This window comes from Camelus bactrianus, chromosome 26 (genome assembly GCF_048773025.1).
Source record: "Camelus bactrianus isolate YW-2024 breed Bactrian camel chromosome 26, ASM4877302v1, whole genome shotgun sequence".
In the NCBI taxonomy this organism is placed as follows: Eukaryota; Metazoa; Chordata; class Mammalia; order Artiodactyla; family Camelidae; genus Camelus; species Camelus bactrianus.
The window spans coordinates 15497633-15515689 of record NC_133564.1 but is presented as its reverse complement, the minus strand read 5'-3'; the positions used below and the strand labels follow the sequence as shown (position 1 = coordinate 15515689).

Below are 18057 nucleotides of genomic sequence, written 5' to 3'. Positions count from 1 at the left end.
CCGAAAGGTTAGTCTTGAGAAACTAATTTATTAAGAAGTTAGGAGGCTGATCCTTCCTAAGCTGGGACTTCCTCGCAACTTGTAAGAGCTTCTGTGTAATTAAGATCAAATTTGTTCCCTCAGCCAGTTGAGATTGAGTGCCTCTGGTTTTGTTAGGCAGATCCGTGGATCTGAGGACTTGCTGTTTCTCTTTCTGCAGGATTCTGATTTCTCTTATGGTGTCCCAACACCCCTAAGTGGCCATCCAGTCGTTGTGGCCGGACAGTGGGTCTCATGAGGGAGTTTCGTACAAAATCCCTAGTACAATTAAAGGAAAACCTTTGTGCAAGTTTACAGGAAAGCAATAAAGTAGATTGTTTTTATGAATTGAGGGGCAAACTCAGGTTTCACTGTGTGGCGTTTTAGATAGGGAAACATGACGGCTTACGTGTGAGGCTCGCCCTGAGAATTAACCAGCTTGACAATAGTGTACGTTCACTTGCAGGTGTCAGTGTTTATAAACGGTCTTCAGAAAAGAATAAGTCATGATTTTGTGGATTTGTTTGATTTTTATCTATGTATTTTAGTGGATAGATTCAGGACTAATTATTTTTGAGAGGCTCAAGATTACTGTTTCACCATGAGTGTCTACGGAGGTTTTATAGTAACAACAACTCCCTGTTCTGCAGAGCGGATGTTGGAAAAGCTAAGATGTTCATCTGTGGGATCAGATCTACCCACAAAAATACACATATTGGTCTTTGTTTATAATGAGTCATTTTACCTCCTGGAAGCTTAGAATAAAACTTAAAGTAATTGAAGGTTAGTGATTTCCAAACTGATGCCCAGCAGAAGTGGGTTGAAGTTTATCTTTGTACTCTCTCTAAATAAAGGGTCTTGTTGAGAGATTCGAAGGCTTAATAAAATTTCAGGGCCGCATTCACCCTATTTTAGGTTATGTTAAGTGTGCGAGCACATGAATTACCTGAATGATAAATGCAGCTGCTTTAATTCCGCACATTTGGTGAGTCTGTGCGGAGAAACTCTGGGGTCCCGCACGGTGTGGCTGCAGGGAGCCCTTGACACTGAAGACCCTTGGAGCCTTTGTTCCGTTGATCTGTTCTGTGTCGGTTGGGCTGCTTTTGACGGGTCTTTTCTGAAATGGGGCTGGATTATTAAAGTTTTATTTTATTTTGATTTCTTTTCATCAAGACTGTTCCATAAGCTTTGTTAATACTGGTATATCCCCAGAAATATGCAATAAAGTCTGGTTCCTAGAGGTGTTTGCAAATACTTATATTGCTTTTTACTTTCACTTCTTAGGCCTATTGTTTTGTATTTAGATGGGCCTGTACAGGCCTTTAGCGTGCAGATTAGCTAGGAATAGCCCCTCAGTGCCGAAGAGGACAGTTATTGGAACCCTGGACTGATGACCATCCGGAGCCCGGGTCCACAAACGCAGTCGTTATGGGGTTGGTGAATACACGACTTGACGTTTACTTCTTTATATCTGTATGAAATAAATAATCAGTGAGGACTCCTCCAGCTCTAGAATTCTCGGAGAAAATTAAACAATATATCTTTGACTGTATTCGACTAGGGTGCCATTTCTCTGCTTCGGGGTTCTTAGGTGAGTTCTGAAAGCATCCCGGGTGAAGGCTACGGCCAACAGCTGTGGTGGCAGCGACACAGAGAGACTGTGCGTCTGTGCATGTGGACAAATGAATAGAGAGAAACAGGCTTCGTTCCCTCCCTCCTTCCAGCGATTCAGATTTGCCCCAGTTCTGAGATAAATATTAGGTGGATAAAGACTGTGCACAGAGGCAGGAGGGGGAGGCTGAAGAGTGGAGGTTACCCCACAAACACGGACTGGAAAGGGTTGGAGGACAGCAGTGAACAAAACGACCCCAAGTCTAAACCTCCCAGGAAAATATAGGAACAGAGGTGGCCCGCTCAGAACTCTTTGGAGACAAGAGGTTGTTCTAAGACCAAATAGAAAGAAAGGACTTGAGAAATCCTCATGGGAATCAGTCCACGTGCCGATGTTTATTGAAACATAGGTACTTGCCAGGCACCGGGAACGCCCGTGATAAAGTTAGAATATTGGTGAGAGCTGGGGGTTAGAATGAGAGGAAGCTTTCATCTTCTCTCTCCTGACGCGTAGGTCCCAGCCAATTAGCGGAGGTGTAAGTTTTCTTTCTGCTTCTTTCAAATGATAGATGCCATAGTAAATTTAAAATATTGAATATAATAACCAAGCATGAATTTTTAAATTCAGCAATTAAAAGACTTTGTTCAAAATGCCATTAATTTTGAGTTAGGTGGAAAAGGGAAGCAGAATTCCTCCTTGTCGGTTTCCCTTCTGCAAGCAAGTTAGAACTTTTTAGGAATTGACATAAATGCTAGTAAGTCATCTACTCTTGTCTCAGTTTGAGTTGTCTGTTGGTGAGTTCTCAAGGCATCTTGCTTCCTTTTTAAGACTCATAACTATGTTTTAAAGAACATCACATTTTTCAGGGTGCGTTCGCCCGTGGACATTCATTTCCTCAGCAAATATTCACAGGGCATCTATTATACGTATTCTGCGCCAGGTGCTCTGCAGCAGGAAGTAATGTAGTGGTCTGTTCAAGGAGCGCACGGACTAGTAGTGGAGGAGGTAGGCGTGAATGGAATAAACAGATGTTACTGGATATTCCTTTATGTCCCCATTGGGGAAAGATGGGGTAGTGGGCGTTCGGGGCTGGGAAGAGCATTCCACAGGATGCTTGGGTGAAGGCCCCTAGGCAGGAAAGCACTGGAACATTGTGTGCTGAAGAGAGAATTGGCCCCAGCTTAGCTGGTGAAGGCTGGACTAAATGGTGAGGTTGGGAGACCACAGGGTCCAGAGTTTGGATGTAAAAGATTCCGTTGGTGAGTGTGGGAAGTGGATTGTCCGGGGGCTGGGTGAGGAGGGATGTGCTTCGGAGGCGGTCTCAAGAGAGCTGGGTGATGGGGGGGGGTGGAGATCCACCCCTTCCAAACAGTTCTGTCCGGAGCACCAGAGCACCTAGGTCTGGGGGAGGATCAAGGGAAATTGGGACCCCTGAAGTTGGAGGTGTCTGTGAGAGCTTCCGGTGAGGCTGTTAGGTCGTGCAAGTGGAGGGAGGTGTCAGTGTGGCATGGTGGCATTTGGGTGACATCATGGAAATGAGTGAGGTGATGTAGGGAGAGGGTGCAAAGACTGGACCCTGGCAGGATCCCGGAGAACCATAATGGCCGGAGGTTGGAGGGAGAGGATGGATCCACAGAGCAGGAATAGGGCAGCCGGGAGCGGGTCGAGCAGTGTTTCCAGGAGGGAGCAGTTGGCCACGTCAGAGGCTGCTGAGAGGTCTAAGAAGACAGAAATGTCCGTGGGGTTTAGCAGCATGGAGGTCACTGTGGACGTTGCAGAGAGAAGCTCCGACAGAACGCTGGGGTTGGAAGGCAAGCTGGAGCCAGCTGAAGGGAGAACAGAAGGTGAGGGCATGGGCGCAGCTGACAGAGATCCAGCGTTGAGATGCGTGGTGCTTCAGAGTGGTAGGGTGGTGGGGGAGAGGGAGGCGGTATTGTCTGCACGGGGGGGGGGGGGGGGTGTCTGGTCTTTATCTGTTTCTGCAGCACATACTTGCTTGCAGGCTGAATAATCCAGAGATGGATGAGGATGTGAGAGGTTCGGCCCCCAAGCTCATAGGTTAGTAATGAGGGGAGGGACACTGTGGGGGGGCAGGGGGGGCGGGTGACAGGCCACACCAAGGCTCCAGGATTTGCAGGCAGAGATATAATCAATTGCAGCGTTTCTGTGAGGGAGGAGGAGGTTGTCGGCTGAAAGGGGAGGGCGGAGGAGCGGGAGCAGGTGCAGACACTGGGGAGGAGGAAGAAAGATTGTTGTGTGTGTGGGTGGAGAGCTGGGGAGCTGTCCTGGGAATGGAGGGCAGGGTCAGGAGCACGGATCTCACCTCCAGACTCCTGAGTTAGATCAGTTAAGCCCCATCTTCTCCACGCCTAAAACGGATCAGTGAGTTGCCTGAGGCGTGCCTTGTGGAGCTGGAATCAGAACAGACCCGTCCTGACTCCTGTCCCAGTGCCAGTTGGTCAGTCCCAGTTCACCTTTAAAAGCTGTTAACCCGAGAGGGAGGCTTTGAAGCTTTGTAGTGGGTATTTGCAGCACAACGTTGTCAGACAGCGATGGGTGTGCTGTTTCTGTCCCTGCTTCTTCCGTGCACGTGAGGCATCAGTGTGCATCGCGTGTGAACAGTGGGGCGGGAGGTGGGCATGCTCACCCGTCGATGAAGTGCAGTGTTTCCACTTCCTCCTCCTTCTGACCCGATGGTGCGCCCTCAGCACGTAGGGAGGCCATGTAATTAGAGTTCTGGGGGCTTTATCCTCAGTAATAGAAATACCACAGTCAGAAATCTCTTTAGCCCTGAGCACAACCACTGGGGCTAAGTGGCTCCCCGGGTGCCCTGAGTTGCTGCCAGCAGCCTTAGCGAGGGACCGCGAGGGAGGGGCGGGTGGGGCCAGCGCAGGGGAGAGAGGGAGGGACACGTCTGCTCTGTCCGGCCGGGCCGAGCCGAGCCGCCCGGGGCGCCCCGGCAGGAGTGGTCGGGGTGCCAGCATTTACCCAGCCCGTCTTCCATGCCGTGCTCTTCTCAGAGGTTGGTCTTGGTGGCCAGTCTTGGAGGCCCGTCTCTGTCTCTGAATTTCACAGGCGGAGAGACCGAAGCATCCAGAGGTCGTGGCACTAGAAGGTGGGGGCAGAGTCTGTGCGGCGGTGGCAGAGGGGACATGCAGGAGGAAGTAGGGCTGTGGGGTGGCTCCAGGAACCGGCACCTCCCGACCAGCCCGGAGGTGGTGGTGTTCCGGGAGTGGCCTGGCCCCGGCAGGTGGTGTTTCAGAGCCTGGAGGGGCTGGCTGCCCCTTCGGATCCCAGATCAGGCCAGAATCCTGTTCTGCTGCTTTCTTCCGCCGAGACCGCCCCTCTGGGCACGCGGTCACCGCAGGACGGGCTCCAGGCCCTTTCCAAGGACAGGGCTGGGATCCTCCCCATTGTCAGTATTACTTGTTTTTATTTTCACTCACAAACTGAGGCTGTGATAACCAACATCTCTCCACTGGGATTGTGGGCCCCTCAGTGCCAGAGCTAGTGGGGCCCTGTTTACCTTCTGAACAGAAAGGCCGCTCCCTGTGCATGAGGCGGGGCCGGGGAGAAGTAGTGTCTGAGTCTAAGCACGTGGGGTGGGATGGCTGGGGTGTGGCCAGGTGAGGCTGGAGTGCCGTCCCCTGTCACCTCCTGGCTCCCCCAGCCCCGGTCTTCATCCGCGCGAGGACCAGCCAGCAAGCAGGCTGCCCCTTCTCAGAAAGCAAGCCCGGTTCTGACATGGTAACAGCAGCTCCAGCGGCAGAGCTCTCTCTAGTTCACAAAGCTTTCTCCTGCCGTTTTCTTCACGAGCTCTTCGCTGTAACCCCAGTGAGAGAGGAAGGGAAGGTGTTACTATTCCTCCTCATAGCTGAGTGAGGCTGGAACTTGAACCCTTCTGTAGGCAAATCCCAGGGCTTAGACCCCCTTTGTCCTGAAAGCCATTTGTAACCCAAATACATGTTTCTACAGAAGCAACACTGCCTGCAGATTGAGTTCCCCATCTGCCTACAAACAGGGCATTTAACCCCTCATTTCCTGGATTTTGGAAACACTTCACATCTCCCTGGCCCTTCTCCTGCCTCCTTGGCTCCGCCCTCTGGTTTGTCTGTGCTTGGGGGTCTCCTGCCTGGCCGGGCACGGTCTCTGCAGGGACTGGACCCACCTGCTCCTGCAGCCCCAGCGCCCTGCCCTGCAAGCGCTGTGCCCGCAGCCAGAACTCAGCACCGCACGTGTCATGGGAGGGGCCTGCAGGTTTGAGCCGTTTTCTCTCCCTGCTACAGCCGGGTACCAAGGGATGCCCCTCCGGCTGGGTTCAGGGGAGGCGTAGAGGTCTGTCTGCGAAGGCATGAGAGTGAATTAGGCTTTGGAGAGTCCAGGTTGTCAGAGAGGCAGGCTGTGGGCAGGGGCTCTGGGGTGGGGGTGTGGAGCAGCGGCGGGGACGAGCGGGGTGTGGGTGACCCGGCCTGTGTGCTTAGAGTTGCCTTAGACCAGAGATGAAACTGTCAGTTCCTTCTCCCTGTCCCCTGCTCGCCTTAACCTCAAATCCTTTGAAAACTCTGATAATGAATCCAGTTGCTACTTTACAGGGACGGAAACTTCATGGAGGGGAGGTAGGTGGAGAGAGGAATGACGCTGTTTGGGTCCAAATTCTAGAAATGTTTGCTTTGGATTTGGGGGGGAACCATAATAATGAACACTTTATAGCCCTCGTGGGGGTGCTGGGGTGGTGGGAAGTTGAAGGAGGGGCTTAAATTTGGAGGCTACTCTGTTAAATTATTGACTTGAAGGATGGGTTCTTTGAAGGCTGGCAGTGATGGATGAGGCCCTGTCAGGGTATCTTTCAATAATTAAGAAATAAGTAGTTGAAATTCCATTTTATCTCCAGAAGCAGGGAAACAGCCCCCTAAGTGGATCTGTTAGAGGAGTGGGTGCATGCCGCACCCCTCCGTGGAAGCCTCCATCAGGTTGTCTGGGGGCACCCAGGGCAGGGGGTACCCTTGTTCCAAGAGAGCTGGGCCTGATTTAGCCACTGGTACCTGTGCGACTCCAGGAGTGAGAACACACTTAGATCCTGATTTCAAGAAGTAATGACAAAAAAACTTTGTCATCAGACTGGAAGCGGAAACTCTTGTAAAAATGAACATTGAGTCATTTTTTAAAAGCTGCACGAGTCAGTCGTGAACCGGGTACCCCATTTTGAGTCAGTTATTATTGGCGGGGTGAGGCTCCCCAGCTTTTCACGGCCGTGAGCACACCCTTCTTGGCCCAAGTCCTGACCGTCTGCCTTGGCAGCGAGCCCGACTGTCCGCGTTTGAGTGCAGGGTGCCGCCCAGCCCTGGGAGCGTCACCGTTGTCAGTCGGGGGCACAGGAGCGCTCCCCAGGGACCCCGGGGTGTGAGCAGCACAGCCCGGAAAGTGCGGCACAGGGCGGTGCGAGGAGGCTGAGCTCCGCCGGTGCTCGTGGTTGGAACCCCTCACCCGCCCCATGACAGCAGCCACCCCCGGCCGCCCCACTTTCCAGGTCAGCCCTGGCTGAGTACCCCTCAGGCCCGAGGAAGTCATTTTCTTCAAGTAAAATCCTGCACTTCTGAAAATGAAGAAGTTCCAGTAACCTGGAGAGTTTCTTTAACTGGAATAGAAAGCCAGTTTTCCTGACCCCAAATTTTATCAGGCCCCAGGCGTAGCCATCATTTGGATAGAATCACACTATTAAATTATTTGTGTAGCAATTAGCAATTGTTTAGCATTATTCCGAGATTTCTTTCTTTTTTTTTTTTTTAACCTAATTAAAGTAACCTTACTATTGCTACTGTCTAAAATAGTTACTGTATTAGTCTTACATCAAATGGGAGGAAGGTTAAATCTATAAAACGTTGAATCTCTTAAACCTGGCCAAGGATGGAATATATCCTGTTAATTTGTCAAACTTCCAGAGGAACGCCTACATGAGACAGTAAGGATTAATCAAGCCCTGGTAAGAGGGAATTTGAAAAATACCGTTTTCTAATTATACGATCTCTTCTCAGTGGTCCAAGGTTAATGTGGTTCTGAATTCTGACAGTTAGTAATAGAAAAGGAAAAAAAAAAAAAAAAGACCAAAGCATATGAAGTATCTCATAATTACCTGAAACAGAAGTTCTCCTTGGAGCAATTAAGAACTTTATAAGCATTAATCTGATATTCTCAGCCTTTGATTGTTTTCCTCTTAAATGATGTGGAGAATCATTGAAGGGTTTTGTGTCATTCTTTGTGCTTAACAAATATACATGTAGTGTTTGGAGATTTCTTTTGCTTATTACTCAGCCATAGATGAGTAATTCTGGGTGAATGGAGAATCCGTCGCGTGTGTGCGTGTGTTTGTGACAGTTTAGCTGTCTTCTGACTACTTTTAGACGCTGTGTATCCTTGGAATACTTGGTCCTGATTCAAGCTACAAATATAAAAACTATGGTCAATTTGAGATCACTAGCAGAACCATCTCGTTGGTTTTTGCTTCCAGGCCTATTTGTAGCTCTTGCTGCAACTGTTCCTAAGCCACACCGTGAAAACGCCAGCACTGGGAAAAGATACATGTGTTCTTTAATTTACTGCCGTCAAATATCTGTGGAGTGTTTATCATAGTGAGAGCAGTTACAGAGAAGACTCAGACCACCCCAAGAAGAGGCCTGAGGAGAAGATGGGAAATTGGGGTTAACAATGGGGATTTCAGGGTTTTACAAGTAGATCTGCTCTCTGAGAGTCTGTAGATGGAGGTAGTGAGAAGCCAGCATCATGGGTGACGGCTGAGTGACGCAGGGCTGAGAGCCGGGCCTTGCTGCTGGCACGGGAGAGGAGACCCGCGTTTTGTAGTGAGAGCCTGTCTTGGAGCAGATCAGCTGTTCTAGAGGATGGAGGAGGGGAACTGGACATATTAGGAAAAAACTAAAAATCAGATGACCTTGGGATTTTAAAAACTGCTTTTTATTTAGTTAGTTGGAAATGCACTTTTTCATTTATTCCGACAAACCGCAGGAGCACATACTGGGCCTTGAACCCCAGAGCTGGCTCTTGTGGCAAAGCTCTGGTTTCTACAGACTTGCCGGAGAGGGATTTGAATACAAGGGGAAGTGCATGGCCTTGTGGTCAGGCCGGCCAGGGCCCCAGAGCAAGGCCGTCCTGGGCCAGGGCGCTCAGGTACCGGTCACGTGATCAGGGGAGATGCCAGGCCGGGTCAATGAGTCCCCAGAGCCCACTCTGATTGACCTGCATTACAGAAGTTGAAGGGACAGTCGTCAAGTGCATCTACCCGGTTTCGCTTCGAGGACAGCCTGGGGCCTGAGGCCTGACTGCGCGGTACCTCCGGGGTGGGTCAGCCCTGAGGAGAGACGCAGGATGGTTTGGGAGGGGAAGCCAGGGTCACAGCCGCAGAGGTGGGAGTTGTGGAGCTGAGAGGTCACCAGGCCAGCAACGGGAAGCCTTTCAGACCTCAGCATCCGGACAGATGGCACAGGGGGGTCACGAGATGGGAGGGGCCGGGCTGGGTGTTGGGGGCTTCCTGGGCCTGAGGTTTCTCCCCGCAGCCCTCAGGTGCAGGCCCGGGAGCAAGTGTTAGCGACAGGGTCCCGTGTCGGGGGTGGGGATTTTTGGAGTCTGAAGTTGGAGGGGTGCCGGGGTGAGCCGGAGCAGTCAAGTGTGGATGGGATGCTTGCGTTTTGTCTCTGTCATTGGCTTTGAGTGTGTGGGACTGTGGATTGTGACCGTTCCTTTTCCGGAGCCTCACGTGTGCCTCACACTCTTAATGCCCAGCAGTCCTCTTGTTTCTCTCACAAGAAACTTTATATTTTCCATCTTGTGATTTGGTAATTAAGAGAAAGAAAGTCTGTTCATAGTCCTGTGTATTATTTCTATAAACCGCCCTTCATACAGGGATGGCGGATACTGCTCAAGGGAATCTGTTTCATATGATAATTCTCATTAATGAATCCAGACACACAGTGTTAAATTTTGCCCCAAACTGCCCCGGATGAATTAGATAGTTGCAGATGTGACACTTTTTAGAGATTCAAAAGAAAACAATATCATTGTGTTTCCTAACAGATTCAGAAACCGTAGTCCTGAATATTAATACCAGCACCATCAAAATGTAGCTATTAGATGGGAAAGCATAGTTCTGATATTTGAATTTAAGAGGACTTTTCTGTATTTCCCAATGTCACCATCAATAATTGGAATCTGCATTTCCTCCTTTATTCATTCAATAAATATTTAACACCCATTATGTTTGTGGCAGAGTGTTCGGCTCCCGGGGAGTTAGAAAGAACCTAGAAGACTGGGCTCTGCCCTCAAGGGGGAAATAGCAGGAACAATTACATCTAATTGTTTTCAACACCAAGCAGTGTTAATCGCAGTTCGGGAACATCTCGGTCTCCAGGAAGGAGCCCAGCGCCCTGACAGCCCATGAGCGTCCAGTCCTTCTCCTCCTCCCCCCAACCCCTCAGGGTTTATAGGACAGAGTCTCGGGGAGCCAGGCTCAGGTCCCTCTGCAGCCAGCGGGGATTATATTCTCGGACAGGCTGTGATCTGATTCAGCCAGCTTCTTTTTTTCCCTTTCAATTTTGTTAACAATGCCAGAGACTGTTCATTTCTACACACGACTGAGTCGTGGTATTCGTAGACTCAAAGGGGCGCTCCCCAACATCTCCTGAGAGGTCCCAGGTCAGCTCTCTGCCTGCAGCACCACAGAGCTGCCGTGTGACTCACAGAGACAGTTGTGATGTCCCCCCACCCCGAAAACGGGAGGCCTGGGGAGGCTGGTGCACCAGGGTCTGTATCCTGTCTGAGCCAGAGCAGGCTCTCCATAAAGGTTCACTGAGCGACTGAGTGAGTACATCCTGGCTGAAATGTATGAGAGCCATGAGTTTAGGACACGCTTCTTCCAAGGCCTTGTTGACGGAAAGAAAAACGCAGAACATAAGAGCTGTGAGTTGACTTATTCAGGGTCTTACTGAGAACTATAGCCCGGGAGACAGCCTCTCAGACAGCTCTGAGGCAACTGCTCCGAAGAGGTGGGGAGAGGCTGGTGTATATATGATTTGGCCTAAGGAGTTTGTGCAGTCACCATACATCTCAGTTACCGCCGGTCACAAGGAACAGATCTCAGTTAATGAATTTAGTGCTTTTCTAAGTATGGGAAGATGCAAGAATCTGGGTTCATAAGATATTTTTTTTTTCCTTGAAATTTGTGTCTAATTTTTCATGAAATCTCTCTCTCTCTGTCAGCCTGTATTGCCTGTTTTCCCAAAGCACAGAGCACCTCTTCCTGTTCTTCGTCCTAAATTCCTTTCAAGGTGAATCGTAGGTCAGCGACTGCCGTGGCTAATGGCTTGATCCTTGTAGAACTGGATGGTGGGCAAGATTCTTTGTTTTACAGCCTCAGCACTCCTGGACAAAGGTGTTACGGGTAGAAGGTTGATGAGTTGGAGAGGGAAGGGGAGACCTTGGAGGGCCCCCATATTTATAATTAGGAGTTTAGTATGGTTTGGACCATGGCCAACCAACAAGTAAGTTCAACCAACACTTATCTAGCACTTGTGTGCATAGCGTGTGTGAAGTCCCCCAGCAGATACAAGAGCGTTCCATAAGGCAGTGCTTCCTAAACATGTCTGCAGGTTGGAATCATGTGGGAGAACCTCTTAAAAATTCCAAAGCCCAGGCCACACCCCAGAGCATCACGTCTCCAGGGGTGGGACACAGATACGGAAGCTCCTTGGCGGGTTGCAGCAGGCAGACAGGCTTGTGAATCACCGCCCCAGGGAGAACAGATTTAGGTAACACACCCAGAAACTTTAAATAATGATATTAGAAAGCAAGACAGCCACTCAGCGAAGCAGGTGGGGGATTCCAAAGTAGACCGGAGCCAGTGAGTACAAACTTGCTCCCTCAGGAGGAGCGTCCAGTGGGTTAGGTGGTGGGAACACTCTCCAAACAGCCTGGCAAGGTGGTGGGCTTTGCCGGGGGTGGGAGAGGAGAGGAGAGGAGGGTGCCTCATTCATGTTGAATTCAGATAAGTCTGGAGATGACCTTGGATCACCGTTTGGGGATCCTTAGTGGAACGAGCCAGTATAGTAAGAACTTGACTTTTCATTGCCCTTAAGTGGATGGATGTTCTTCTTACAAAGGACAAACTACTGGTTATCCACTGGTGTTCTTCTTGGGTGTCTGTGGGCCGAGAACCACGAGGCGCAGCAAGTCCCTCGGGATAGAAGCGTGTAGCTTCACTCCTTGATGCTCCTGCTCTTCAGATTGCTCTTTGCCCTCTTGACGGCCACAGCGAAGATCTCTGCGTGTGCACCTCAACACATAGATGAGCCATTTTATGCTGGCCATTCCCGGCCCCAGGCTCTTGTGGAGCAGTGAGCTGCTGCTCTGCTTAGGGTGGGCGAAGACACTAGACCTCAGCCCCTCCCGGCTGCTCTAGGCGCTGACAGACCCGGCGGTGCCGCCGGGAACTGTCCTGCTGCTGATTGCCAACCTGTCAGACCGCGTGGCCCTCATTTCTCAGTACTTTCCTTTTCTAATCAATTTTTTTAAAATTGAGTCTATTATCTGTGTTATTTCAGAGGGGCAAATGGAATGCCTCAGTACTATTAGCAAATTCTTCATGAGCTGCAATCAAAGATTTTTCTTTCTTTCTCCTTCAAACCCGCAGTGTGCCACGCCGAGCTGAATGCCATTATGAACAAAAACTCGGCGGACGTGAAAGGCTGCTCCATGTACGTCGCCTTGTTCCCGTGTAATGAATGTGCTAAGCTCATCATCCAGGCAGGTAGGACCCAGGCCGTTCCACTTGTCACATTTGCATTGCCGCCTGCTCGTTGCAGACGTGTTTGATCTGAAATTGCTCTTGTTTAGGTCTAAATTAATTGCACTATCAACTTTGCAAGATATTTCCTGTGTTTTGTTTTTGAACGGTGCCAGGTATTCTAAGACTAATTGCATCCTCTGTGATTCTTAGCGTGTTTTTAATTTAGTTTGCAACTTAAACTGCAAGCTGCCAAAAAACAACACAGGCATTGCATATCATTACTGCCAATTTACTGTTCCCCGACATATTGTGCATAGATTAGGGGGGGAGGGAGAGAAATGAACCTCTGTCAGAAACAAGGTCAGCCGGGAGTCCCTATATGAAATTTTAATTTGTGTCTAATATATGGTAGAGATTTGAGGACCTAAACATCTCTTTGCATATATGTGTCATAAGACTCAAATGGTACTCCTTCAGTTTTTCTTACCTTATGGTTACCATAAATCTTCACCACTGTATTCTGAATATTTCACCTTTTTCAAACTGTCACACCTAAGATTCAGCTACACTTTATCTCTGTAAAAGGCTCAGCTTGAGATTTAAAGACTTACTATGTTAGCCAGATGTGTGGTTTTAACGGGGCTGTTTATCACAAGCCCGCAGATCCCTGAGCAGAAGAGGTCGGCTGGGATCAGAATCAGGGGCCTCTGTTAAGGGATGTCGTGGGCTTCCTCGCCGGCGGGGCACGATCCTGCCAGAGCTTTCCTCGCCATCCTTCAGCACAGAGACGGCAGCAGGCACCCGGGGAGAGCAGCTTCCTGTGGTCCCTTCTGAGGCTGAGGCTGTGAGGGGAGCAGGGGGCGTGTGGAGTACCCTCCAGGTTCTTGGCCCTCCTGTTAGCACTGCCTGGTGAGACAGGAGAGAAGACAGACCTGCCCTCCGTCAGGCCGGCTTGAGTTGGCCTCCCGAGCTGCTCTTGGAAGCACAGTGGTACTTACCTCTGGTTTTGCCAGCATTCTTCACTACCCCTAGTAGCCTCTTGAGTTAGGAGTCCCTGCCTTATGAATAAAGAATATCTGATTGCCTGCAGTATAGAAAATTTGTTAATCGGATCAAAGCTTGACTATTTGACATGTTTTCACTTTACATTTATTTTTTTAAAAAATCCATAAAGACTGGAGGGCAGATTAAATATAATCTGTCCTCTGCTGTGTTTGAAAGCAGCAGACACCTATTTCAGTAAGTGGACGGTGTCTGCCTGCACACTCAGAGAAAGGTGATGGATCAGACACTACCCGGGCTGCTGCCCGCATGTCTGTTGCGGTGTCTGTACGTGCATATAATGAGGTGTCTTCCATGGTTGCCTTTTAAGGTATAAAAGAAGTTATTTTCATGTCTGATAAATACCACAACAGCACTGAGACGACGGCGGCCAGGCTCCTGTTTGAGATGGCTGGGGTTTCCTTCAGGTAAGTGGAAAGCACTTGGGGAGAAAGGTTGCCTGAAAGCCTGATGACGACACACGTTGACCTTGCTTGGTGTTTAATTTCTTCCTGTGATGCCTGACTTCCACGCTTGGAAGCGCCTTTTTAAATGTGGGGGGTTAAGGATCTAAAGATTATTCTAAGGATAGATTTTCACGAGCAGCCGCAGAAGTCTCTGAAGACAGTTGGTGTAATGGCTACACTTTCCTGTTAGTAACTTTCCAGGGCTTGGACTGATTATTCTGGTAGTGACAAACTTGTAAATTCACAAGTTTCATCACATTAACATTAAGCCTTTGTAAACTTTGCAGATGTAATGACTCTGGCATAAATAATTGAGGGCGAAAGTAACCTGCCAGATGGAAACACCAGGGCTTCTTTTTACAACAGGAGTTTAAACTGAGATTTGAAAAAGTCATTGAGATTTTCATGCTTATCTTTGCTACGTAAAGATTGGGCGGGATGTGTTACTTGCAGGTAAGTTCAACCACCTTTGGTTCCCAGTGGAAACTTCTTTTGAGACTGAAAGCTTTCTGGAGAAGTTCTCTTATAGTATTTGTGGTCAGCGTTTGGGGTCCTTATCATCGGTGACACACCTGGCCCCTTGGATGCTTCATTAGGGATATGGGTTATATGTAATGAATCTCTTAAACGGTTGTACCTTGAGACACAAATTATTTACACAATACTAATTAGATATTTACTGTTTACTGATTTTTTTTTTTTTAGAAGAGTATGTTTAGTCCCGAGTGTTCTTTTTAACTGAGAAGGCACATCAATGAGTGAAGAAATATCATGGGTTTATTTTACTTCTGCATTTTTAGAACATGGATTTTATGGATGACTCCTCTCTAGAGCTGGTTGGTTTTCACTGTGTACGAGAGCAAAAAAACAAAAAAATGTACTCTTCTTTCGCTTTGGAGTGATTCCAAGTTGGCTGCGGAACTGTCCTGGACAATAAGATAAATCTGGTGGGAAAATGAGTCGTTGAATATCGTGTTGTGCAGCTAACTTGTTAGAAATCCTCTGACTTCCCGGTAATTCATGTGCTCAGCTAGCTGAAGAACACACGAGCCAAACCACCCCCTGCATCTTTTTTGGTCTCAGTCTTTGCTGGTCCGTGGTCCTCTCGGTGTGGTGCACTCTAATTGGCTCCTACAGAGACAAAATATCAAGTGAATCCTGGAAAGTTTTTTCCTCCCCACGGAAAATGTAGGTTAAGCCAAAGTAAACAAATTGCTTTAAGTACGCACTGGATAAAATCTTTATTATGTTTTGTTTCTTAACGTTTAGGAAATTCACACCAAAGTGCAGCCAGATTGTCATTGACTTTGATTCAATTAACAGCAGACCAACTCAGAAGCTTCCGTGAGTTACATCTCATTAAATCTCCAGAAGATTGGGGTTATCCTCTGCTAAGAAGCTGCTAAATACCTTTCATCTTGAAGTTACACGTAACTTTTTAATAGCCAGGACGGCAAAAGTAGACATCTGAAGAATATAAAACCTCAAATCTTCCTGTCTCCTCTGTCACATGGGATCAGCATCTATTTAAACTATTGATTTAAGGTTTAAAATAAAGGCGCCATAGGTGGCCTGTCGCATGGGGCTGGAACGGGGCGCCCCCCCTTGCCTCCTGGTTTTCAGGGCGCTGGTGACTCTGCAGGAGGGCGTGTCGTCCACTGTGCCTCACAGCCTCTCTTCAACGCTACGTGGGCTGGAAGGACACATGAATAATTGCTCTCTTCCACTGGGATGAGCAGACACCCTGAGCGGAACATCTGGCCCAAATGAAGCATAACGCGTCATGCCCTTGGGAAGAAAAAGCTCCCATGTGATGGTAGCATTTAAGTATTTGCTTTAGAGAATTGAGGGAACCCCACCCACCCACCCAAAGGTCCTAGACAGGGAGCACATCTGTCCTGACAGCCGATGAGTGTAACTGAGCTCGGGAGCCTTTCTCTGCTTCTGCTGTCCTGCCACCCACAGGGTAGTGGCACCGTGTCTCTCAGGGGGGCAGGGACCCCTGTTGTTTTTGCTTCTTACCTTTGGTTTGTGGGTGACACAGCTCTCACGGTAGTTTATCCAAATAATGAGCTGCTCCCGGAGGAGGCAGCCAGCCTCCCCGTGTCTCCAAACCCACGCCCTGCTGTGGGGCGGGCTGTGTGGATGGGGGCGGTGGGCCTGCACCTGCTTCTCCCACTCGGGGCCACGTTGCTGCTGCTCCTTGTGCCGGCCTCGTTCATTTCCAAGGTTGCGCTGCACCAGGGGAGTCATTAGTTCCCATCCTGTACGTGAACCGGGAGGAAGTTCAGCTGGCCTGCAGGCGTTTCTTCCACATCTGTTGGTGATGGGAGCTCACCTGTGCCTTTCCAGACACAAACCTCACCTTCCTAATCACTGTGCTTTGGGGAATGCATGGCAGTGCACCTTGCTTTTAATCTCATTTAATTCTTACTAAACTCATTCAGTACCTTAGTGGAGAAAATGGTTTCTTTATCCTAAAGATTATGACCGTTTCAAAGTGCTCTTATATTTTTATGAGTTTTTATTTTGTCTCTGAGGTTTTGTACAACATGTTCTGGGGCATCTGTAATTTGGCTCCTTACCAATGTTATTAAAATCTTATTAAAGTCCGCCACACCGAAGTATGTTCATTTTTATATTATAATTATGTGTTCGACTCTCTGCTTCCGTCATTTCTGTATTGTATGTGAACACAGTGCATATGTTTTAATGCTCAGAGAACAGTTTGAGTGATGCTGTGTGCCTCCCTCAGGGTTGCTGGGCGATGCGTCTTTATGGGCCAGATTGAAGATGGGCAGGAGGGCTCTCTTCCCTGTCTCTCTCCTGCGTGCCCTGCTCCGGTCTCAGGTGTGGCTGTCTCGTGGGTCATCAGCCATCTGATGGGTCCCAGGCCTCCTCTCTCCTGTAATTCTGTCTCCAGTTCTGGCTTCTGCTGCCCTTCTACTGTTTCTCTAAATCCCCCTTTCTCTCCTCCTTTTTTTTTTCCTTTATCTCCTCCAAACCCCCTGCTCCAAAGTACATAAAACAAAAGGTAAGTAGAAGAAAGGAATCAGTAAAGATACTTAAAGAGAAACTATGTTAGATTTTTATGTTGCTGTTGGTGAGTTGCTGTCGGTGAGTCCCTTTTAGAGGAGAGCGTCATTTTTATGTCACGTTTGTCACTAAGTCTTGGAGCTACTAATCCGCACAGTCAGCCCTCTGTGTTCGCGGATTCCACATCTGTGGATTCAACCAACCTTGGATCAAAAATATTCAGGAAAAAAAAAATTTCTAGGAAGTTCCAAAAAGCAAAACTTGAATTTGCCACATGCATTTGTTAGGCATTTACAGGCAGACCTCTTTATTGTGCTCCGTGGACGCTGACTTCAGTTTTTACAAATTTAAGGCTTGTGGCAACTCTTCTTTGAGCAAGTTTATAAGCGCCATTTTCCCAACCATATTTGCTTATTTCACATCTCTGTGTCACATTTTGATAATTCTCGCAGGATTTCACACTTTCTCATTATTAATGTTTATGATGATGATCAGTGATCTGTAGTGTTACCACTGCAGGGTGATTATGACTTGCGGAATTTCTTAGCAATAAAGTATTTTTTGACTAAGATATGTGCATTGTTTTTTTAGACATAATGCCGTTGCACACTTAATAGACCACAGTATAGTTTAAACATAACTTTAATATGCACCCGGAAACAAAAAAATGCATGTAACTCGATTTATTGTGATACTTGCTTTATTGCGGTGGTCTGGAACTGAACCTACAATATCTCCAAGGTCTGCCTATACATAGCATTTATACTGTATTTACAACTATTTACATGGCATTTATATTGTACTGGGTATCGTGAGGGATCTGGAGATGATTTCAGATACTCAGGAGGCTATTCATAGGTTATATGCAAATACTACATCATATTTTATTTAAGGGACTTGAGCATCTGCAGATTTGTGTATCTGTAGGGGTTGCAACCAATCCCTCAGGATCCCAAGGGATGACTAGATTTAATTTTGATTTTGATACTATCTTATATTTTGTCTCATTTTGTTATGTTGGGTTGTAGTGAAAAAAAAATTTTTTTTTCTTTCCTTGTTTGGGAGGAGGTTAACAGGAAGGATCCTTGCTTAGA

General features: G+C 48.2%; 1 protein-coding gene across 12 annotated transcripts in view; it reads left to right on the top strand.

Moving 5' to 3' along the window:
- The window catches only part of DCTD (dCMP deaminase), a 112414-nt gene that overhangs the window by 79460 nt on the left and 14897 nt on the right, over positions 1 to 18057 (top strand). For 5 of the 12 annotated variants that reach the window (XM_010953320.3, XM_074353416.1, XM_074353417.1 and 2 more), the window contains 3 exons: positions 12324 to 12440; positions 13792 to 13888; positions 15197 to 16544. In XM_010953320.3, coding sequence (XP_010951622.2) covers positions 12324 to 12440; positions 13792 to 13888; positions 15197 to 15275 — 293 coding nt within the window. In that variant the 3' untranslated portion in view covers positions 15276 to 16544. Of the gene's footprint in view, positions 1 to 12323; positions 12441 to 13791; positions 13889 to 14214; positions 16545 to 18057 lie in introns of those variants that run through there. The other 7 variants (XR_012502422.1, XR_012502423.1, XR_012502424.1 and 4 more) reach the window with 6 other exon arrangements.